This window comes from Rhinolophus ferrumequinum, chromosome X (genome assembly GCF_004115265.2).
Source record: "Rhinolophus ferrumequinum isolate MPI-CBG mRhiFer1 chromosome X, mRhiFer1_v1.p, whole genome shotgun sequence".
Taxonomy (NCBI): Eukaryota; Metazoa; Chordata; class Mammalia; order Chiroptera; family Rhinolophidae; genus Rhinolophus; species Rhinolophus ferrumequinum.
Genome location: NC_046284.1, coordinates 4,194,580 through 4,219,814, shown reverse-complemented (window position 1 = coordinate 4,219,814; position 25,235 = coordinate 4,194,580). Strand labels below are relative to the sequence as shown.

Here is a 25,235-nt window from a genome sequence, read left to right as displayed (position 1 = left end):
CCCCCTCCACAGAACGGCAATTGCAGTATCCCATGTCACCCTCCATTCCTGGCTGTCCACCAAGAGGAAGAAAAGCGGTTCTGTGTAAGTTCCAGTCCTTGAATAGTGCAGTTTGCAAGCTTAAAGTATGCAAAAGCAACATAGAAAAGGAAGTGCCTGTATGTAAGCAAACGTCTGCAAAACGCTGGACAAAATCGAGGTCCCTGTGTACGTGACAAGTGTTTCTGGTGTTTGGGTGTTTACCTGCTTGTCTGGGTGATTTTGCCTTTGCACATCTGGATAGGTGAGAAGCATGTGGTTAGAGGCAATTCCAGACAGGGAAAAGGGAAGAAACGAGGGTAGAGATGACCTCTGGTTCCCAGGCAGAGGGTTCCTAGAGTAGCTGATACCATGCCAGGAGGCCCAATGTACCCCTATGGAGAAATCTGAAAGGTTTTAACAAGTATCTCTTGGCTTGGCCATAGCTTGTCCTCAGTTTTGTAGGAGACCCTCCCATCTGCAGCTTTCCGTCTACCCTGAACAAAGTCCCTAGCCGAAGGAGCTAACGATCCTATCGCCCCTTCCCACTCCTCACACCACACGCACGTACAGTGTCTGTTTGGAGATTGGACTTCGGAACCAAATCTGGTAAGTGTTGGCCTCTGGGAGCTCCGGTAGCCCTGTCCTCAAAATAAAGCTCCAGGTTAAGGCTTCAGTCCTGCCGCCTAAAACCTGATCCGGGAACGCAGGAGGTATTCGGGGAGCTGGCGTCTTCCTGGGCTAGAGCGGTCGTCTCCTGCGCTCACCCACGCTGCGCCAGCACTTGTTTCTCCAAAGCCACTCAGCTTTTGCGCGCGCGGAGGGGAGGGGAGAAAAGGAACCCAGAGGGGAGGGAGAAAGGGGGTGGGAGGGCGAGGAGGCCGGCCAGGCGGGGGCGGGACCCGACTCGCAAACTGTTGCATTCGCTCTCCACCTCCCAGCGCCCCTCGGAGATCCTGGGGAGCCAACGTGCTGGGAGAGCCAGAGGGTCCCGAGCAAGCCTGGAGGCAGAGGAGGCGACGGAGGGAAAGAGACCAAGCTAGCCGCTCCAGTGCGGGGCAGGAGCCGAAGGGACGCACCGCGTCAACCCCAGCCGGGCTCGGGCGACAGACAACGCCTCTTGCCGCGCAGCGGCTTCGAAGGCGCCGCCCCGGAGCTCCCCTTTCCTCTTCGGTGAAGTTTTTAAAAGCTGCTAGAGACTCGGAGGAAGCGAGGAAAGTGCAGGGTAGGACTGACGGTTGCCTTTGTCTTCCTCCCCGCCCCCCCCCCACCGGTCTTCTCTCCTGCTGCTGCCTGCGCCAGCTCCTCTTTGCTGCCCCTTTACAACCACCCACCCCCCCCCCCCCCGCGCCCCCGTCGGCCCAGCCGGCCCGGCTGAGTTTGCAGAGAGGTAACTCCCTTTGGCTGTGAGCGGGCGAGCTAGCTGCGCGTTGCAGAGACGGATCTGGGTAGCCAGACGCCCGCGGAGTTCCTTCAGCACCTCAGTCAGAATCTGGCTGCACGCGAGCTGGGCCCCCAGGTTCCCCTAGCTCCCTCTCCACCTTCCCCTGCATGCACACTCCGCCAGTTTGTGGGACCAAAGATCAAAGGATGAAAAGGCAATCAGGTCTCCAGTAGCCAAAAAAACAACAGCAACAACAACCAAAAAAACCCCGAAACGAACCAAAACAAACAAAAAGAAAACATTCAAACGAAAACAAAACCAAAAAAGAAAGGAAGAAAAATAGCCCGGTTCCTATTGCACCTGCTTCACTGAACACTGAATCTGTAAGGTGGAGAGCCCCCTCCCCCTTTTTTTCTTCAAGATTTGAGCATCTTTAGAATCTGCCGTCCAAGTATTCGGGAACAGACTGTGAGCCTAGCGTGTTTTCGTCTGCAGGAGACTTGGGGGCTGTCAGAGCGCTCTTGTATGGTTATTCCGGCAAGTTTCTTTCTCAGGAGCGCCCCGCAGGTGGGCAGCTAGCTGCAGTGACTACCGCATCGAAGCCTGTTGAACTCTTCTCAGCAACAGAAAGGGAAGTGGGATAAAGGAATTCGGTGGAAGATTCAGCCGAGCTCAAGGATGGAGGTGCAGTTAGGGCTGGGGAGGATGTACCCCCGGCCGCCGTCCAAGACCTATCGAGGAGCTTTCCAGAACCTGTTCCAGAGCGTCCGCGAAGTGATCCAGACCCCCGGTCCCCGGCACCCTGAGGCCGCCGCGAGTGCAGCACCTCCCGGCGCCCGTTTGCTGCAGCAGCAGGAGACCAGTCCCGGTCAGCAGCAGCAACAGCAGGGTGAGGATGGCTCTCCTCAAAGCCAGAGCAGGTGCCCCACAGGCTTCCTGGCCCTGGAGGATGAACAGCAGCCTCCACCTCACTCAGCCCCCGAGGGCCACACGGAGAGCGGCTGCCTCTCAGAGCCCGGAGCTGCCTCGGCCGCCGGCAAGGGGCTGCAGCAGCAGCCGCCAGCACCTCCGGACGAAGATGACTCAGCTGCCCCATCCACGTTGTCCCTGCTGGGCCCCACTTTCCCGGTATTAAGTAGCTGTTCTGCGGATCTTAAAGACATCCTGAGTGAGGCCGGCGCCATGCAACTCCTCGAGCAGCAGCAGCCGCAGCCGCAGCCGCAGCAGCAGCAGCAGGCGGTATCCGAAGGCAGCTGCAGCGGGAGAGCGAGGGAGGCCGCTGTGGCTCCCACGTCCTCCAAGGACAGTTACCTAGCGGGCAGTTCAACCATCTCGGACAGCGCCAAGGAGTTGTGTAAGGCAGTGTCGGTGTCCATGGGCTTGGGTGTGGAGTCCTTGGAGCATCTGAGTCCAGGGGAACCGCTTCGGGGGGATTGCATGTATGCTCCGCTCCTGGGAGGTCCACCCACTGTGCGTCCCACTCCTTGCGCCCAGCTGGCGGAATGCAAAGGTTCTCTGCTGGATGATGGCCCAAGTAAGGGCGCCGAAGAGACTTCTCAGTATTCCCCTTTCAAGGCAGGTTACACCAAAGGGCTGGACGGCGACAGCCTGGGCTGCTCTGGCAGCGGCGAAGCAGAGGTCTCTGGGACACTTGAGCTGCCATCCACCCTGTCTCTCTACAAGTCTGGAGCACTGGAAGAGGCAGCGGCTTATCAGAGTCGCGACTACTACAACTTTCCGCTAGCCCTGGCGGGACCGCTGCCCCCTCCGCCGCCTCCCCATCCCCACGCCCGCATCAAGCTGGAGAACCCGCTGGACTACGGCAGTGCCTGGGCAGCCGCGGCGGCGCAATGCCGCTACGGGGATCTGGGGAGCCTGCACGGCGGGGGTGCAGCGGGACCCGGCTCCAGCTCGCCCGCAGCCGCCGCCGCCTCCTCTTCCTGGCACACTCTCTTCACAGCCGAGGAAGGGCAGATGTATGGGCCCTGTGGTGGTAGCGTTGGTGGCAGCGCGGGTGAGGCGGGGGCCATAGCCCCCTATGGCTACACTCGGCCACCTCAAGGGCTGGCGGGACAGGACGGCGACTTCCCCCCACCTGATGTGTGGTATCCTGGCGGTGTGGTGAGCAGAGTGCCCTATCCAAGTCCCAGTTGTGTCAAAAGCGAGATGGGCCCCTGGATGGAGACTTACTCCGGAACTTACGGTGACATTCGGTAAGTTTCTCCTTTTAGAAATATCTTTCAGCCGAGTCAGTCTGCATTCTAGGTGACATCTTCTCCTCCCCACGTGAACAGTCTGCCCCTGGGAGAGCTCCAAAGGGACCCCTAGAAAAGGCCTCCCCAAATCAGGACTAACAAGGACTCCAGGCCTGTGAAGATTTGACCTTACAGTTCCAAACCTCCCCTGTTTGCCAAAATCACTACGGCTGAGAGCCCTGAGTGCTGGTGCGTGTCCTCGCAGATTCCTTGACAACTTTCCACTCCCAGCCTCCTAAAATCTTCGCTGCCTCATGCTACTCCATGTCCCAAGGGCTTCAAACTGAAGTCCAGTTGCAAGGGCCACCTTCGGAAATAAAGTCTTGAAGCCCTCCACTACTTTTTCTCCTCCTCTTCCCCAAATCTGTGAACCTGGACAAGAAGGATGGGCAGTTTCTCCGCTTAGGGTGTATTAGAGTTTGCCCTCCAGCCTGTGGTGGGTGCTGGCAGGTTAGAGGCGAAAAGACTGGCCCAAGCCTTTCTCAGCCGGCTTCCTTCAAAGCAATAAAATGGAGTGCGGGATCAGGGGAAGAAGGTGGTCTCTGGATTCTAAGGAGAAGGGGTGAAGTTCTTTTCCTGGCAACATTTGCTTACTTGTCCTAGGGTTGGAGGTCAGTACAGAGAATTCAACCAGGCAGGATTAGAGCAGGCAAACGTATTGGAAAACCAAAGGACAACTTCCTTAGTAAACACTGGGCAGGATTTGCCCTCACAGGTTGACTGTGTTGGAAGTAGCTGCTTGGGTCAGTTTTTTTCTTGTAAAGTGTTTATTTTCTCTGTGGATTGTAACAGCACAGTCCCCTACTTCAAGTTTGCATTGGTCTATAAAGAGGAGAATGTTCTTTTAATGAAGAATTTAACCAGATTTGAGCCTGGCTTATAAAAGTGTTTGAAAATAAATTTTAAAGGATTTCCTACTATTCCAGTGTGCTCAGAAATCTTCTTTGGGGAGGGAAGAGTACGGCTCTTCAACATGTTCTTTCATTTTAAGGACGTTTAAAAACATGAGCTGTTACTTCTAACAAACTGAGTAAGACCTGTTAGGGACCTATGAGCCATAATCTTGCCCAAAAGTTTTAATTAGAAAATGAGAAAAGTGGCGGTCAATTTCGTCTTGCTTATTAAAAATTCTTCTTTAATGCAGTTGTTGAGCTCCTTGGAGACCATGTTGACGATTTGTTTCCCCAGCAAACAAAGATATTAGTTTATCTCAGTCAGGGAGGGAATATTGACTGGCAAACTAACTCCTCAGGTCTGCTGGGTACTGATATACCCATGGAATTGCGTATCGTTCTGTGTTTCTGTAGTTATTTTCTTTTATCTGTGACTTTTCTGAAATGTCTTTGTTAGCCTTAACATCTTTCATGACTTAAATTCAACAATTTGCCTCTTTTCACTGATGCTTCTGTTCTTGGAAGGTTGATAACATAGTGTTAGAAAAGAAAGAGGATAGGATTTCATAAAATATTTTCTGGGTTATTGAAGAAAGAGCGTCTTACCAGACTTTACATCCTATTAGTTTTTTAAGGTTCGGCTTACAGTATTTTCAAAGGGTTCATTTATAGGGCCAAAGACTTTTCCAGATAATTTGGAGTGTTTTGGTTGGTTTGTTTTTGTTATTTTTGCCAGGTTGTTATACTATGAGATAAAAGGTCTTTTTCATTTTATAAGAACTTGGTTAATTGGTTTTGTTTGTTTGTTTGTTTGTTTGTTTCACAGGGCTATCGCCAGTCAACAGAACCCTCTTCTACTGTAAACTTTTCCAGGGTAGGGGGATGTCAAAGGGGCTTGTTGACCTACTATGATGCTAAACCCAGTCACTGGAAGCTTCCTTCTTCTGCATGCCCCCTCCAACTAATTCAGTTAAAAGGGATGAAATGAATTATTCCACATATTAGTTACGGGTTGTCTATCTTTGAAGACATAACCTGAAATTTTCAGGAAGTGGCTATAGAGAGCAAAAAAGTTTTTACTATCAGGTGTGCAATAAGCTAGGTGATTTTATCCAAGGCCTTAATGGAAAAACGTCTCTATTATAAAGACCTGCTTAAATTAGTGACCTGAACTAGGGAGAATTTTGCAGTACCTCAAGAAAGTACAAGATTACTTCCTCTTTCTTGGTTTGTGATTGCTGCCTTGGTCATGGGAGTTTAGTTAAAGGGAAAACTGGTGTTCCTGACTTGTGGGTTGACAAAGAATTTTCATTTCTAGGATATAGAAAATACTTGAGTCAAGTTTTTGAAAATTTCATCAGAATTCAACCAATCCCAATCTAAAAATATTTTCTTACTTTCTCTTTCTTTCCCTCACTTTGTAGGGGCACAATTTGGAGAAAGACAAGGGATTTTTTTAAAGCCAGACACAGCTTTCGCCTTCTCTGTATTGCATGTGTTATCTGCCAACTTTAAGTTAAAGATCTCAAAATTCTAGATGCCTCCAATAAGCTTTGGATTCTTCCCTTTTCCAATTGTGTGTGTGTTTATACACATTAGTTAATTGTAGGGGTGAGAATTTTTAAACTTCAGTAATTTCTGGAATAAATCTGTGTTCTTACGCATCTACATTTCTGCTGGGAGATAAGCGGCTGAAGGTGTTTTTTTATGTTTTTGTTTTTGTTTTTGCTTTTACTTAATTTACCATGTGGTTTGAACAGGAGGAATCATAAAAAGTGATGGGGCTTGTGTGTAACCCTGCTGATATTTTATGGAGCTGTCTTCTTTCAGAGATCAAACAAGACTACAACTTTGTTAATTGACCACTGTCCCAATTGAGAGAAGTAGGGCACTTTGTATACCAGCAAACAACACAATAATATGACAAATATTTATTCTTGGGAGTGAAGGCCCATGGATTCTGTGCTGGAATTACAGTTGGGGTTTAGATAAGTTATCTAGATGCAAAAAGAACGTTTTAATTTTTCTTTTGGTATTTTGTTGGGGTCTTCATAATAACTAGTATTTGATTAGTGCTTTGAAATTGGCAAATCCTGCCCTTCTCTATTAGTTATTTCAAAATAAGACATTTGATTAATTTATCTTTCCATCTCCTTTCCCTCCTCAGTTATCCAGCTGCTTTGCATGACAGTTTTTTACAGAGCAGTTTGTTTTGTAAAGCAGAATTTTGCATTGAGATCAAGATAGACTGACACTCTGTCCACAGGCATTCGGGATAAGTATGTTGGAAAAAAGCATCCTTTCTCCATGGTCAGCCAATAGCTGGTGAATTCGGTCTGGGTACCAACAGTGAGAACCTGAGGACCACATAGCCACGCTGGCTCGTACCCCATTTTGAAATACGTGCAAGATGTAGCGATGGAGGGCTCCTCCTCTTGTTCCACAGAATATCTCTCTCAGCTTAGCCAAAGGTTAACATCAGTGAGAGATATTTTCAAAGAAGCTTTCAACCTTCCAATTATAGGGTCACTTTGGGGTGCTTTCTTGCCGGTGCTAATTTTACCTCATCAGACTTCCATTCTTTGAGCTGTAAACTTTAACATGATATATTGAATTTGCTGGCACATTTAATTTTATTTTTTAAGTGTTTTTCCTCTCGTAGTAATTTTCTCATTTGGTATACATATTTGCATTTAAAACAAATAATTCTTTGGCATCCTTACTTTTACTTGTCCTGTGGCTGCTGTTGGTGAAATTATGTGAGTTGGAGTTAGGGGCATGGACAATTTATTATTATTATTATTATTGTCATTATTGTTGTTATTACTATTATTGTCATGGTGATATCGACACCACTAGTTTCATACAGAACTCTGCTCCAGCAGGGAGCAGAATGTTGCTGGCTGTGTGTGGCAAGCAAGAGACTTATTTTATAAGCAAATCTGAAATCATGATTCTGAAAAAGCAAAAGCAAACAAAAGTCAAGTTTTATGAGGTTGGTCAGAGAGGAAGAAGGAAACCTCTCTCCATCCCGTACCTTCACCATTTTCTCTTTGTCTGCTGCTTCCTCAAGTGTTGCCTGTCCCTGATTTCCTTTCTTTCCACGTCTTTAATGATTTTGGCATCGAAACATAAATTCTTCTCCCTACTTTTCAGGATTCTTATGTCATTACACCTGTGGCATGCTCCTAAAGATTGTTTTTTGTTAAATCTGGAGAGTAACAAATCAGATCAACCCCAGAACCCTTCTTTTAAGACTAGATGACTTGAGGGGATAACAAAATGAATAGCTGGCCTTTTTTTACCTTGAAGATGGAACCTGATTCAACTCTTGCTGAGGGAGCTGAACTAGAGGGCTTAAGGAGTTGGCAATTTCATGAGGTATTTTGCCGCCTGCTGTTTCTGCCTCTCTTGATCTCTGTCTCACTCTGTCTACTGGTCATTTTGGCAACCTCTCTCTCTCTCTCTTTATCTTTGCTATTTTTAAAATTAGTTTCAGGTGTACAAAACAACATAGTGATTAGACATTTACACCCCTCACAAAGTGATAACCACCCGCCCCCAAGTTTACTACCCATCTGACACCGTACATAGCTATTACAATACCATTGACTATATTCCCTCTGCTGCACTTCACATCCTGTGAAATATATGCTGGGGGTGCCAAAAAAATGTATGCATGTGGACACTTTGGTCAACGTTGCTCGAGCAGTAGTTCACCATCATCGGAAGTGTCTGGACACTTATGGTAACCACTTGGAGCACCTCTTGCCTTTGCAGAAATCAAACGTGACTTGTATTCATCTTTTGTTATCGGTATATATTGAGTATTACAATGTTAATACAGTTTTTTTCTTTCTGAAAATCTGTATACGTTTTTTGCACCCTCTGTATATACACACATATATTTAATTATAATTTGGCCACCTTTTCTCAAAGCCTGAGAATAACAGGACCCTCTCCCCTCTGAGTCAGCTCTGTCTGGATCAGATCACCATAGCACTTTCATAAGTTGGACCTAGTGTGCATGGCAGGGTGCTTGCTGGAAGTGTCTGGCTGAGCTTACACGCTGATGCCTAATGTAAATTAATCACTAGAAAACAAAGAAAAATATTAAAAGAAGTTATCCTACCTCAGACTACCCCAGCCAGCATTGTATCAAGTTCTAAGATGTTGAGTTCAGAGTAAATTATCCTCATCCTAAGCACAAAGCTGGCTGTTTTTTTGCTCATTGTTTGTCAAGTTCTGTACAGTTACCAGTATTGATTGGCATTCGTCATATTGAAGAGCATTATAAAATCTCATATTTGGATTGGACCCTTTTCAAAGAAAAGACCCAATGTCTTTCAATTGATTCCCTTGCACTCAGGTAGGTTTGAGGAGGTCAGGAAGGTGCTTAGTGAGTACCCCTCTGCTAGTTGAAGGAGTAGAAAGAGTTGCATTTTCTATATCATTTGTTTACCACATGGATGAAGCTCTATAGAGCAGTGTTTCTAGCTTTTTCTCTCCAAGCTTCCCACCTGACAGGTCATGTTTTACAGTGTTGCTCAGTAAGGGCTACTTTCAGTGGCTGCTGCACAGACTCACGGGGGCTGCCACCCCTTCTTTCTCTCTCACGCCAATTCCTGCTGCCACCTGAAGGCCACAGCACGGTTGACAGTAGCTCATCTAGAGAAGCTTTTAGCTCTAAAGTGGTGCTTGGGTGACAATGCTGCCAATTTAAATCATGCAGTACCTGAGTTTTATTTTTAATAACAGCTTTATTGAGACATAATTCACAATATATATAATTCAGCCATTTAAAATGTACAGTTAATGATTCTTAGTATATTCAGAGTTGGGTGACCATCACTACAATCAATTTTAGAACATTTTAATCATTTAGCAGCCCCCACCCCCCAATACTCAGCAATTATCAACCACCAACCTATTTTTGGTCTCGATGGATTTGTTTATTCTAACAGTTCATATTAATGGAATCATGCAATATATGGTCTTTTGTGACTAGCTTCTTTCATGTAGAATAATATTTTCAGTGTTCATCCATGTTGAAGCATATTTCAGTACTTCATTCTTTTTTATAACCAAATAATGTTTCATTATATGGATGAACCACATTTTATGCACCACAGTTGATGGACATATGAGTTTTTTCCTTCTTTTGGCTGGTATAAAGAATACTGCTATAAACATTGATGTACAGGAATTTTTCGTGTGTGTGTGAACATATGCTTTCAATTCTTTTGGGTACATACCTAGAAGTGGAGTTTCTGGATCATATGATAACTCTATTTAACCTTTTGAGGAATTCCCAAACTATTTTCAAAAGTAGCTGCATCATTTATATAATTTATTAAGTGATCCCTCCAATAAGTCTAGTACCCATCTGACACCCTACATAGTCTTTTCAACTCTATTTATATATTCCCCATACTGTATTTCACATCCCTGTGACTATTTTGTAACTACCTATTTGTACTTCCTAATCCCTTCACCTTTCTCACCTATCCCGCTACCCCCCTTCCCTTCTAGCAGCCATCAGTTTTTCTCTGTATCTTTGAGTCTATGTCTGTTTTGTTTCTTCATTTATTCTGTTCTTTAGATTCCACATATAAGTGAGGTCATGTGGTCTTTGTCTTTCTCTGTGTGACTTATTTTACTTAGCATAATACCCTCTAGGTTCATCCATGTTGTTGCAAATGGTAAGATTTCATTCTTTTTTATGGCAAAGTAATATTCCATTGTATAGATGTACCATAATTTCTTTATCCAATCATCTATTGATGGGCATTTTGGATTATGTAAATGCCTAACCACTATGCTGTACACCCGAAACTAATATAAAATAATATTGAATGTCAACTGTAATTATAAAATATATAGTCATGGAATGTAAAGTACAGTATAGGGAATATAGTCAGTGGTATTGTATTAGCTATATACAGTGTTAAATGGGTACTAGACTCGTTGGGGTTATAACTTTGTGAGGGCTGTAAATGTTTAGTCATTGTGTTGTTTTATACATCTGAAACTAATAATAAAAATAAAATAAAATTAGCTGCACAGTTTTACAATCCCACCAGCAATATATGAATGTTCTAGTTTTTCTACATCCCACCAATACTTATTATTCTCTGTCTTTTTAATTATAGCCATCCTAGTGGGCATAAAGTAGTATCTTAAAATGGTTTTGATTTGCATTTCCCTAATGACTACAAAGCATCTTTTCACGTGCTTATTGGAGGTTTGTATATCTTCTTTGGAGAAATGTCTATTCACACCCTTTGTTCATTTTTAATTAGGTTATTTGCCTTTTTATTACTGAATTGTAAGAGTTTTTAAAATATATTCTGGATACAAGTCCTGTAAGAAATTATGACTTGTGAATATTTTATCACATTTTGTGAGGTGTCTTATCTCTTTCTTGATGGTATCCATTGAAGCACAAACATTTTAATTTGGATAAAGTCCAATCTATTTTTTTATGTTGCTTGTGATTTTCATGTCATATCTAAAAAGGCTCTGCCTAATCCAAGGTTACAAAGATATACACTTAGGTTTTCTTCTAAGAGTTTTATCGATTTTGAGTTCATTTTTATGTAACTCATAAAATGTGAGTAGGGGGTCCGACTTCTTTTGCATGTAGATATCCAATCATCACAGCACCATTTGTTGAATCGTTCCCCCACTTAACTATCTTAGCAGCCTTTGGGTAAAATCTGTTGAGTGTAAGCAAATGTGAGGGTTTATTCTGGACTCTAAACTATATTCCATTAATCCTATACTAATACCAAACTGTCTTAATTACTGTAGGGTTTTAGTAAGTTTTGAAAAGGGGAAGTGAGTCCTCCAAATATGTTCTTTTTTTTTTTTTTAAGATTTTTTTTCATTATTCTGGGTCCCTTGAATCTCTGTATGAAGTTTAGGATCAGCTTGTAAATTTCTACAAAGAAGCCAGTTGGGGTTCTGATTGAGTTTGCAATGAATCTATAGATCAATTTGGGGAGTATTGCCATCTTTAACAACGTTAAGTCTTCTGAACCATGACCATGTGATGCCTTTCCACATATTTATGTCTTCTTCACTTTTTTCAACAAGAGTGTAAATTTTGCATTTCTTTTGTTAAATTAATTTCTAAATATTTTAATTTTCCAATGCTATTCTGAATGGAATTGTTTTCTTAATATCCTTTTTAAATTGTTCAATGCTGGTATATAGAAATATAATTTATTTTTGTATATTGACCTTGTATCTTGCAACCTTGCTGAAAGTATCTGGCTTTTGAACACCTCGGGGACTTACAAGGCTGAAAGTTTTCACTGCCGTGCTGTAAGTTAAAGTATACTTCATTTCATTCTGTATGAATGCTGTTAAGGATACTGTTCTCAGTTTGCCTCAGTTGTGAATTAGAATTGGTAATGACAGCCCCTTTCTGGATGAGCCCCTAAAATTTTCAGGTCTTTACAGAACAGTAGGAAAGAAACCTAACAAGGTTTATGCAGTTAACAGTACTCTTTCTAGTATTTGGATTTGGGAACTATTAGCAAGGGGATAAAGAATAATCATTTCTATACAGAAAACTGACACGAAGAGATAAGAAATGCAAACTAGGCCAAAGAAATCACTAGCTACATTTGGCTTATGTTTAGGTTTGTGTAAGCAGCTGGAGTCATAATTTTGTTTTTATATGTTGTCCTTTGGATAAAGTAAATGCCACCACTCCTTCTGGTGTGTATTTCTAGATGAGGAAATGGTTCATTTACTCTCATATAACTTGGGTTTCTTTTCAGGGATGCACTCCATAACCATGAAGCAGAGAGAAAATTCACCTATAAAAAAACTGAACTCTGGCCTCATTAACAGTAGGCTAAGGGCATATCTAATTAGTCATAGCTATTATGTCCTGGTAATGGTGAGTGAACTGTAGGCTCTGAATAAAATGTCCTATTGTGACCTAGCTGTCTTTAGAGATGACCCTAATAAAATTGTCTTTTAAGAATGGCTATCACCAACAAGGCAAGTAATAACAAGTGTTGGAAAGGCTGCGGAGAAAAAGGAACCCTCATACACTGTTGGTGGGAATGCAGATTGGTGCAGCCGCTATGGAAGGCAGTGTGGAGCTTCCTCAAAAAATTACGAATAGAATTACCATACGACCCAGCAATCCCTCTCCTGGGCATCTACCAAAAAAATCTGAAAACATTTATCCGTAAAGATGTATATACCCCTGTGTTCATTGCAGCATTATTCACGGTGGCCAAAACAACCAAAGTGTCTTTCGATAGATGATTGGCTAAAGAAGATGTGGTCTATATACACAATGGAATATTACTTGGCTATAAGATGAAATACTGCCATTTACAACAACATGGATGGATCTTGACATTATCATGCTAAGGGAAATAAATCAGGTAGAAAAAGTCGAAAACCATATGACTTCACTCATATGTGGGTTATAAAACTGAAAGCAACAAATGAACAAGACAAACAAACAAAAACTCATAGACACAGACAACAGTTTAGTAGTTACCAGAGGGTAAGGGGGGCAAAGGGTAGTAGAAGAGGGTAAAGGGGGTCAAATATATAGTGATGGAAAGGGAACTGACTCTAGGTGGTGAACACAGAATGCAATATATAGATGATGCATTACAGAAATGTACACTTGAAACTATATAATTTTACTAACCAATGTCACTCTAATAAATTTAATTTAAAAAGTCAATAAAAAGGTATCCATTAATCAACTACTTTTCATTAAGCACGTGCTATATTCCTAACTGTGTGCTAAGAGGAGATCGGGGCAAAAGGACACAATTCAGGGAGAATCTTGAGTTCACTACCCTCAATGAGCTTATAGCTTATAAAAAAGAAAATGGCAAAACGATGGTGTCAGTGTGATGAGATGCTGGATTGTATGGTATGGATTTTTTAAATGTATGCCTTCAAAAAACAAATGAATTAATGTAGGCTGAAATGGTTAGCAATATCACCTGTGGCTGCCTGTTATCCTTTATGGATTAATTGGGACATGATTAAACTCAAGCAATAGTTCTTGATGGATATTTCAAACACCACCGGGTGGTATCTCTGGAAAGACAATGAAGAGTGAATTTGACTAAGGGCTTGAAATCTATTTCTGCTTTTTCAACAGTGCCATCTCAGTCAAGTTAGTTACTAGTTTCTTCGTATGTTCCTTTGACTATATCATTGCCCTTGCTGGGAACATGTTTTGATGTCTTTGACTATAAAAATCTGCAACATATGAGGAATGAATTAAAATTGAAGGGATTAATGGGTCTCAATTTGGCATGAGAGATGAAGAATTATTGTTCTGCTCTCAAGGATTATTTTGAACATGGTGGCTTGCTTTGAAGTTCTGTATAAATGGGTTTGCAGGCTGTTGGTTAAGTGAGAGAAGTGAGAAGAACAAATCAAACAATTGTGGGACTAAGGGGCGTATGAAAACTTTTTATACATATGTAATGGTGTTGCTGAATTAGACAATGTAGCTTTCTGAAATGGCACATCCCCTAATCATGGGCTCTGTTTTCTCAGGTTGAATTCTTTGCTTATGGAACTGTTGTCCCACTGTCTGGCCACTAGGGGGACTGAAAGAGTCCTGCAGCAAGATTTCCCTGGGAATGGTTGGCCTCCTTTGGTGGATTCAACACATCACAGGCTAACTTGACCCAGAAGCACCTAGTACCAGACAATAAATAAGCTACTGTGGTACTTACTATTTTATCTGGAATGTTCTTTCCCAAAGAGCAAAACATTTTTAGTAACGTTGCTTGACTCCTTGATACCTTTTTCCCAATGTGGTGCAGGGAATAGTAACATTGGACATTCTGTAGCACTTTACAGAGCAGTTTCATATTCCGTTATTGTATTTCATCCTCATTTCTACCTTACACAAGTAGCCAGGCTTCACGGAATTATAATATTCTTCATACTATTATAATACTGTTATTTGCACTGTAAATTTTATGTTCAGAAAAGTTAGGTGACATGTCTAAAGTCAAACAGCTTCAAAGTGGCAGAGCTGGGATTTTGGCCCCACTCTTTCTTCCTTAAATCAAGTGTTCCTCTTTCTTTTATTACACAGCTATCTCACATCATATACAGAGGGTGGCAAAAAATGTATATACACGTTTTAAGAAAGAAAAACCGTATTAAAATTGTAATACTCAATCTATACCGATCACAAAAGATGAGTACAAGTCACGTGTGACTTCTGTGATTACAAGAGGGGCTCAAAGTAGTTACCATCAGTGTCCAGACACTTCTGATGACGGCAAACTACTGCTTGAGCAACGTTGACCAAAGTGTCCACTGTTATACATTTTTTTGGCACCCCAGTACATATAAACAGGAGATTCAGAGAGGCACAGAAACATTAACTGGTATCGATAAGAGAAACTGGTGCAGCTCTTACGGCATCTAGGTCTCTTATCCACTCACCAGATTGACAGATGGGTTATGTGGGAGTTCTGGGTACCAGTAACCTTGCCATCCTACTTTATTGTCTAACTTATTCAACAAATACTTATTGAGCATTTGGTACATACCAAATTGTATATGAGGCACCGATGATATAGCAATGAACAAGGCAGAAAAAAGTTCCTCCCTTCGTGGGGTTTACAGTTTATGAGAGGAGATGTGTGGATATATTAAAGGTTGATATGTGTCATGAAGAATAACTTAGCACAGTGTGAGGGACACAGATTGATAGTGGGAGGGACCGTTTTACAATTATTGGTCAGGGAAGGCTTTACTGACAAAGTGATATTTGAGCAGAGACCTGAAGGAAATGAGGAAGTGAGCCATAGGAATATCTGGGGTTAGAATATTCCAGACACAGGCCACCTCAAGTACAAAAGACCTGAGGCAGGAATAAACGTGGTGTGATGAAAGACAACAGGGAGTCCTGTATGTCTGTTTTAAGTAAGTAGAAAGTGATAAAAGGTGAGATCAGAGTTAATGAGAATTCACTGGTTTTTGTAAGGACTTTGGTTTTTCCCTTGATATGGGGATCCAATGGCCGTTGGAAGGTTTTGAGCAGAGGAGTAACATGATCTGACTTATATGTTAGCAGGATCCTTCTTCATAATATCTGCCACTCTGATATTTTATACATTTGGTTGTTTACTTATTGTCTGTGTGGAGCAAGCAGGGAGATGAGGCTGCTGCAGCGATCCAGGTGAGAGATGATGGTAGTTTAGACCACGATGGTATCGATGGAGGAGATGAGGCGTGCCTTGATTCTGGATGTATTTTGATGGTAGACCTGACAACATTTACTGACAGATTAGATATTTGCTGTGAGAAAAAGAGAGGAGTCAAGGCTGATTGTCAAGCTTCAGATCTGAGCAATTTGAAAAATTTGATTACCATTTACTGAAATGGTGAAGATTATAGGTAAAACAAATATGTGTGGGGGGTTAGGAAACAAGGAGTTTGATTTGGGATGTATAAAGTTTGAGTTATCTGATGAGCATCCTGATTGCTTTTTCTCAGTTTTCATGCAGTGTCCTCAGCTTTTCTGCTCTTCAAAGATCATTAAAAGCGACCTTAGAGACCACCTAGGTTTTTGGTACCCTCTCCCCTCTCCCCTTTCACTTTATAGTGGCCTAGAAAGGGTAGTGTCTTGTCCAGGATAAAACAGCAAGTTGGCAACAGAACTAGAGTACAAACTCAGTTCTCCTGGAACGTGGTTCTGCTTTTCTCAGTGTTATTCTCAGACCTCATTTGGGGGATAGAGTAAGTCTCTTCTTGCACAAACCTTCAGCCAGGTAAGTAAACTAATTAGTGAATTAAAAAAAAAAACTGGAACAACACACAAATTGGCTATTGCCTCCAATCAAACCAATATTATTATTTTTATGTTTTTACTGAACCACATACCAAAATAATTTATCCATGAAAAACATAGTAAGTAGACTTTTATTTTAAAGGTCATTAAACTTTGATCAATTCTGGAATCTACTGAGAATCTGAACAGAAATGGCCTGAGATTGTAGGATATTAGAGTTCACGGAACCTGGGAGACCACCTTGTCCAGTTAGATCATTTTATGGATGTGGTGCCTGAGGCACAGAGATGGTAAGGAACTTGACCAACGTCACACAGAAAGCTAGTGCCTTTTGGGCAGAGCCTGTTCTGGGAGTTAGCTGTCTGTTGCTTCCTTGAAAAAAATCTATGTTGAGAAAGTGATTCCCCACTCAGAACAAATAATTATAATAATAGCAATAATAATGATAGTACTTATTGTGTGCCAAATTTTGGTGTCTTACATGGATTAACTCATTTAATTCTCACAACAACCTTGATAAATAGGTAACCCACAGAGGTTAAGTAACTTGACCAAAGTTAGTCAAGTTACAGATAGGACGTAGCAGAGCTTGCATGCATGCCCAAGAAATCTGAATTGTAAGTAGGAGGTTCTAACCACTGTATAATATCAGCAGCTTTTCGGATTAGCCAGCCATTTACCTCTTCCATCCCAAAAGAGTGGTGACTGTGGTGACCTCATTATACACTACCCTCATTATAGTCTGCTGAACCTCACCAAATAGCTGAGTGCCTGGGGATTAAAGCAGAGGTGGAGGGACACAAAGGGGGTGGTGGAAAGAAGTTGATCATTTACAATAGGATTGGAAAACAGAACTATGGAAATTACTTAAAAAGGCCTAGAGATCTCAAGGTATTTGAAATTTCAAAGTCCAGTACAAACCTGGGCAATCTGATGCCTGCTTAAATAGGAAAGCTACCAAGGTAAGAAAAAGAAAACAGTTGATTTTATGGAATTAGGGACTCTTTTATATGCTTTACATATGTTAATTCATTAATCCTCAAAATAACTCTTGAAGTAGGTACTATTATCATTCCCGTGTTACTGGTGAGGAAGCAGGCACAGAACAATTAAGTAACATTCCCAAGGTTCTAGAACAAGTAAGTGAAGGAGCATACTATATTAGTATCTAGGCAGTCCAGCTCCACAACTTATATTCTTTCCCACTACATTTTAGGGAAAGGAGTGCTACTCTTTTTACAGATTTTTAGTACAAAAACATTGTGCCTGAACTTCAACATTGAGCAACTCTTATCCTTAACATACACCAGCTTTTTTGAAAAAAAGATTTTTTATTAAAAAATAGAGCTAGCATACAACATTATATCAGTTTCAGGGGCACACCATAGTTGTTCAGCATTCGTATACCTAAAGAAGTGGTCACCGTAACTCCAGCAACCATCTGACACTGTACCACACTATCACAATACTATTGACTGTATTCTTCACGCTATATGTTGCATCCCATGACTTATACCTGGAAATTTGCGCCTCTTATTCCCCCTCACCTTTGTCCCTTTTTAAAATTTTCAATCACTATTGATGTTCAGTGTTATTTTATATTAATTTCAGGTGTACAGCATATAACATTTGTATAATTTAAGAGGTGACCCCCCTGACTAGTCTAGTACACACTTAGCACTATACATAGTTATTACCATATTACTGACTATATTCTCTATGCTTCACTTTACATTCTCATGACTATTTTGTAACTACCAATTGATGATACTTCTTAATCCCTTCCCTTTTTTCATGCTGTCCTTCAAACTCCTCCCATCTATCACCCCAACAACTCTAGTACCCATCTGACACCATACCTAGTTATTACAATATTATTGACTATATTCCTTATGCCATGCCCTACATCCCCATGACTACTTTGTAACAACCAATTTGTACTTCTTAATCCCTTCCCCTTTTTTCACCCATACCCCCAAATTCCCTCCCATCTGGCAACCATCAAAATGTTTTCTGTATCTATGAGTTTCTTTCTGTTTTATTTATTTTGTTCTCCAGATTCCACATATAAGCAGAATCACTTTGCGTCGGTCTTTCTTTGTGTGACATACTTCAGTCAGCACAACACCCTCCATGCTGCCACAGATGGCTAGAACCCGTTCCCATGCCTGGCCAAGCAATATTCCATTGTATATATGTACCACTGTTCTGACTGGGTGTTTTCTGCTACTTTGTCTTCCAAATCGCTGATTTGATCCTCTGCTTCATCTAGTCTGCTGGTGATTCCTTCTAGTGCATTCTTCATTTCAGTTACTGTATTCTTCACTTCTGACTGGTTCTGTTCTATGGTTTCTACGTCCATTTTTGTGCTTGCTATCTCTTTGTTGAAGTCCTCACTAAGTTCCTTGAGCATTTTTATAGTGTTTTGAACTCTCTATCTGGTAGGTTGCTTGCCTCCATTTTATTTAGTTCTTTTTTTGGAGGATTCCCGTTCTTTCATTTGGGATGTATTTCTTTGTTTCTTCATTTTGGCCACCTGTGTTTGTTTCTATGTATTAAGTAGATCTGCTATGTCTCCCCGTCTTGCCAGGTGGTGTAGTAGGTGCCCTGTGGGGACCAGTGGCACAGTCTCTCTGGACATCTCTGCTGGGAGCTCGAGAAGGGTCCCTTGTGTGGGTTGTTTGTGCTCTCCTGTTATGATTGAGCCTTGGTTGCTGCTTGCATGTCAGTGGCTGTGATTGACCCTCAGGCTGACTGACTGTGGGGTTTGGTCACGTCCATAGCTTATGGGCTGCTGTGTGGGGGGCTTACTACATGGAGTGGAATTCCCCACAGTGGGCTCTGGTGCCTGTTGAGACCACCCTTTGGGTGTGCCACCTGTGGGGCTAATTCGGTGATGCTCTGCTGTGGTCTGAAGCCAACCTCCAAGTATGTTGGTTCTGGGGCCTCTTGTGAGGGGCTCTGCTGCAAGCCCAGGTCAGCCACTGCGTGTGATCGGCGGGCAGGGGGTGGGGGTGTCTACCTGTGCTGGACCTAGAGGTATGTGGGAGAGGCCATGCTGCGAACTGAGGATGGCTGCCACCAGTACCGGGTCTGGGATAGCTCTGCAAAAAGCCAGGACACTCCGAGGCCTGCTGCCACCTGCCAGCTCCTGTAAGGTTCAGCTGCTGATAAAGCCTTGTTGTGTATGGCTGGGTCTCAGTGAGTCAGCAGGGTGGAGCAAGCAGAGCTCAGCAGACCAATTCAGATGTAGATTTGGTGGTAGGCATGGCGGTGGGGGCGGGGCACAACACAGGAAAGATGGCACCCGCGTGCTGGCTGCATGGGTGAAGGACTCCACACAGGGGAAATGGTGACTATCTTTCAGCTTTCGCCCTAAGCCATATACCTCAGTCAATCCCTGTATGTTTCTGATGCCCCCTGAGTCACTGTCCCTCCGCTGGAGCCCAAGATGAGTGCCTGCGAGCGAGTCTGTGCACGGGCCGTTTAAGAGGATGCCTGAGTTCCCCACAGCCTCTGGCCCACCCAGACGGTCAGAATTCCCACTGTTTTTCGCAGCCAGATATCTTGGGCTCTTCTTTCCAGCACCAGTACTCCAGGCTGGGGAACATGGTGTGGAGCTGGGGTCCCTTGCTCCTCTGTGGAGAACCTTTGTGGCCAACATATCTCTCCCAATTTTCATCGGCCACACAGAGGTTTGGAGTTAGCCTTTTTCTCGTCTCTGCCCCTCCTACCAGTCTCAATGTGGCTTCTTCTTTACATCCTTAGTTATAAAACTGTTCAGCTATACTTCAAATGTTTCTCCACATTGATTGTTCTATAAGTTAATTATAATTTTAACGTGCTCACTGGATGAGGCACGCACAGTGTTTAGTCTGCCATCTTGGATCTCCCACACCAGCTTCATTTCAGTTCTCTTCCTAGGAAAGGTACTTAAACAAGTACCTATCCCAGTTTTAAGTCACATGGGGAGTAATTATCAGAATCAGAGCTTGAACTTGAGACTCCAAACTGTTAGGCCTCTTTTCATTCTATCACTCTGGCTCCCATCTCACACTGACATGTCTCTCTCTATTCCTCCTTCTACACTGCTCTGCCCCTAACTTTTTTTTTTTAATTAACTTTCTTCATCAGCAAGATTGGACATAGAATGGGGAGAATGATCAGAAAATCCATCTTCTTCCAGACATTGGACAAAATGAACAAAAATGTCAGTAAAAAATGTCAGCACAAGGTATTTGCCCTAAATAAGAAAGGGAACGTCCCAGTATGACAAGATGCTACCTCTGTCATTCTAGGCCCCAATTGGTTGTGCAGGATCCCATAGGAAGTCATGAATGTGGTTGTCAGGTGACACTTTTTTTACTGCGGGAATGGAAGCAGACTACTAGGAAAGTCTGCCTCTCTCCAGATTTATTTTTAAAGGGTGCAATCTTGCCACTCATATAAAAACAACTGCTTAGGCATTTCTTTTGAAAATTGGCAGTGCATAAGAAAAAGCATCTTTCCAAACTTGTCATATTGGGCCACCTCTATAAAGCATTATCCAACCTCTAAGTAGATGAAGAGGTCACATCAACCGAGAGTCTGGAGTAAAGATGGAAACCCTGATGTTTGATGTTTGGGTGCAGAAAAGATTCCAAAACATATTTTGGTTGTCTATTCTGCCTACCCCGCCTTTCCTTTCATCTTTGTTTAAAAATACAAAGGTTAGCAAGTGTGTAGTCTGTGGGAGTTTCCAATTGTTCATTTGAAAAACCCGTTTTATCAGCCTTTTAAATAAAAAACACCAAATTAGACTGAGATAGTTCAGTCTCCAACTACCTAATAATAGACCAAAAATTTTAAGCATGCTCATATTTTCTGATTATGTGTCATTTGCTTTGGACATTTGCTGGGCCTGGCTGAGGTGCTGGATTGACTCCAAATATAGCAAGTCATATGTGGAATTCAATAGGGTGGGCTCTTCTCTGGGGACATCTCTACTCTTCCAGGTTCAGAGTTTTCCATCAGAGATGACCTCACAATGTCCTGGAAAAGCTGCTCTGAATGCTTTGGGAATTAGAGTAGTGAAACGATGTGCTCTTTCCTGAAGCCTTCTCAGTCATTCCCTCCACCTGAGTTCAGATCCTCATCACCTCTCGCCTGGACTAGTGCAGTGACCTCATGCTTGCTTTCTCTAGTCCTCTTTACTACTCTCTGATTCATATGGTAATCATCGCACCATTTTAACCTTCCCAAAGTTCAGGTACAATATTGTTCGTATCCTCCTTGAAACATTCGTTAGTCTATAAGCTCCTTGAGGGTTGGAACTCTGTCTGATTTATCTCTCTATTCTTCATGCTTAGTACAGAGGAAGCCTTGCTGAGCAGTTATGTAGGCATGTTTGAAATTGCAGCTCCTCGCATTTGCTTATAGGTTAAAGTCCAAATTCTTTTTTTTTTCTTTTTCATATTTCAAAGAATATTTAATGACATAGGGGAAACATGATAATAATAAAGAAAAGGATATATAACAGTGACATTTGGAAAATTAATATTGCCAATAACATGCATACATTGTACATACAAGTGAGCATTAGTGTGTATGTCTTTATAGTAGGATCATGAATAAGTTCAATTTTCTTTAAATTTCCCATATTTTCCAAATTCTATATTGGCAAGTATTACTGTTAGGAATAGAAATGATGGAATAATTTCCAGAACACTTTTACATATTCACAAGATCATGAGCTAGATAGTACTCTTAAGAGTAGAGTGGAAAGTCCAAATTCTGTAAGTCTTGTGTTCAAAGCTTTTCCTAATCTGGCTAATTTTTCCAGCCTCATTACCTATAATTCCCTTACAAAAATCTTAAACTCCAGCCAAATGGATCTAATCACAGTCACCTTAAACCATCCTCACTCCTTTATTCTTTGAACTTGTTGCTTTTCCTATTATTCTTTTGGCTATGAAGGCTATCCCAATTAAAATCATATCCATTATTCTAAGCTTAGCTTTAATACAGTCTCCTACAAGATGAAATTTCTCATCCCCTAACCCATTGAGAAGTGGTCTCCATGACATGACATGGTTTCTCTATGACGTGGTGTGGTTGAAAGAATGTAAGCTTCAACTTCCTCATATGTAAACTAGGGCTAGAAATCTCTAGCTTGTAAGATTTGGGGGTGAGAGGATCAGATGACATGCTGGATGTTAGGTACAGGTAAGAGGTCAGTCCTTAATACCTTTTGGATTTATCCCATTTTCCTTCTCCATCAATATGGTGCTGAGTTTGTTAAACTGTAAGTATTTGTATGCATGTCTTATATGTCCTTCTAAATTGCACCTTCTTTCAGGGCAAAGATTGATTCATGAATATATTTGTGTAAGACATACAAAACACATAGTTTAGAGCTTGGCACATAGTAGGTATTCCATAAGTATTACTTTATTAAGTGATTCTGAGTCAACACTATTAAGTGACTGCCCAAACCAGCTGATTTCCATTTATAGAAAGATGGGATTCAGAATAAAGGAAGTGATAGTCTTGCTCTGTGAAATTCTGGTGAGACCATATTTGCAAAGTGGTGTTCAAGCCGCAGTATTGATACGGAATCTCTTCTTGTAAAGCATGGAGAGCTGAGATACTGGGCTGAGTATGGGAACAGAGGCGGGGAGCCGTGGGCATAAACATTGTCTTATATCTGAAGGACTGTGATTGAATAAAGGAGTTAGATAGTTTTCTGTAGAACCCCAAAGGGTAAAACCAATGAGAATACATTGCAGTTCAGTAAAAGGAAAATATTTTCTCAGAGTGGTTTCACCCACATCTGAAATTACCAACATGGGCCAGATAAGTTTTGTTTGTGCATGTGCACACATGTGTGTGCATGTGCATATGCGTGTCCGTGTGTGTGTGTGTGTGTGTGTGTGTGCGTGTATCAAATTAGTTGCTAACATTTCAGATAAAAATTCAGATTTCCAGCTTCAGGATGAAGATCTGGCATTACTGGGCCTACATTCCCGCATGGCAATCACCAGCTGAAGTCCAGGGCCTGCATTTCTCAGCTGGCCCAGGAACCAGCTACCTGCTTTATTCACTTAAGTTACTTGCTTGACTCTTCTAGGCATTTGAATTTGCCATTCCTGCCATATCAGGAACCTAGGCAAATCTTGAGAGCCTTCCTCACTGCCCATATAGGAGGAACTAAAATAAAATACAAGGGACCTTGCAATCAGATCCAACCTGGCTTTCAGTTCTGACATAGCCTTTTACCAATGGTACGACCTTGGGTGAGTAACTTGACCTCTCTGAGCCTCAGCTTCTTCATCTGTAGAACACTCTCCTCACAGTGTTATTGTAAATAAAGCAACTTAGGTAACGGGCATGCCACTTAGTAGATGCTGAAATATTAATTAATATTACTCTTAATAATAGTAAGTTCCCTTCTTATTCATCATTCCCTTTGTGTCCATTGTAGGACATTTCTGTGTCACATAAGTAGTAAATTCACCCTCAGTAAAGGCAGAGGTTTGCACTCACAATAGATGATTTCCACAGTTGGTCCCTAACAATTTCAAAGTCTATAAATTACTCCTTCTGGATGATTTTAGGCATACCTTGCAGAGTTTGGGATTTTAAACAAACAACAGAGAGGCTGAAGACTCTTGGGAAAGAAGTTGGGGTCAGGGCTAAAGTGTAATGTGTTGAGGTTCAGGCATAGAGTTTGACAACTGACGGATTTTGGTTTAAATCCTGGCTCTGACAATTACTAACTGGATGTTCTGGGCCACTTAATCTTTCCTAGTTTTAGTTTCCTCATTTTAAAATTGTAGACACTAATATTTCCCTAATTAGTTTCCTGTGAAGCTAAGTGAGATAATAAATATTAAAACATCTTGACCAGTGTCTGGCCCAGAATCAAAGCTTAATAAATCTTCTCCTTCTCCTTCTCTTTCTCCTTCCCCTCCTCCACTTCCTCCTCCTCTTCCCTACTACTATTACTACTACTATTATTACTATTATTATTATTAGACAAGACAGACAGACTTGGGAAAACGCACAGCTAGACTCTGACTGAAGTGTGTGGACTTGTCCCCAGATCATTGTGCCTGCCTGTCCCTCCCCTCCACAAAGCTCCAAGTGTCCAAAATGCTTTGGCTGGAATGTACATGTGAGGTCACTGCAGATAACAGGGAGTATGATTTGCTTTCGTAATGCGAGTTATTAAGTTACTTCCCTCAGCCCAGCTGAAATCTTTTACTAGTTGATACTTGCTTCAAAGTGCAAGACTGAGCTGGTCTGAGACAAGAGAGAGTGAGAAGACACATCCTCTCAGCCAGAGGTCATGGTCCTCCACAGGGAACAGAATGACCCAGTCCAAAGTCTGGGCTCCGGCTGGGTTTGCAGTCCCTACACTGAAACCAGTCACTCCACTGTGCAAGTCGGTCCTCTTCCCCCATACAATCAATGGGCAGGAATTTCCTTGACTCCTTCCATGGCCTGGAACCATCCCCCTTCTCATCCTTGTGCTCCACACAGCTGGAAAACGGCAGACAGCTGAACAAAAACAAGTCTCTTAGCACAGAGAGAGACTCTCACCATAGTGCTGAATTTGCGTGGGAAGCTCATGTTAACAAAGGACCTTCCTGACCACCTCTTAACACACCAAACAAATTATAACTTTTTTTTTTCACTTTGCCTCAGAGCAGCTCCTTGCCTGGTATATTTAAAGATCTGCTGAGTCATTGAAGAGCAGGCTGGCAGATCTCAAGAGGCAAGGAGTATACCCCAGTCTATGGAGGAGTAAGTTGAAATTTATTTGACTTCCTCCCATGGGGACAGAAAGGTGACCCACTTCTAGCCCCCAGCACAGTAGAGAGCATCTATTA

At 42.3% G+C, this 25,235-nt stretch overlaps 1 protein-coding gene across 1 annotated transcript in view; it reads left to right on the top strand.

Annotated features, from left to right (window-relative positions):
- Window positions 1–1,371: 1,371 nt before the first annotated feature.
- AR (androgen receptor) overlaps window positions 1,372–25,235 on the top strand; it is a 172,004-nt gene continuing 148,140 nt past the window's right edge. Inside the window, exon 1 of the mRNA XM_033113987.1 lies at window positions 1,372–3,615. Within this exon, the coding sequence (XP_032969878.1) occupies window positions 2,081–3,615 (1,535 nt within the window). The 5' untranslated portion in view covers window positions 1,372–2,080. The remainder of the gene's footprint in view (window positions 3,616–25,235) is intronic.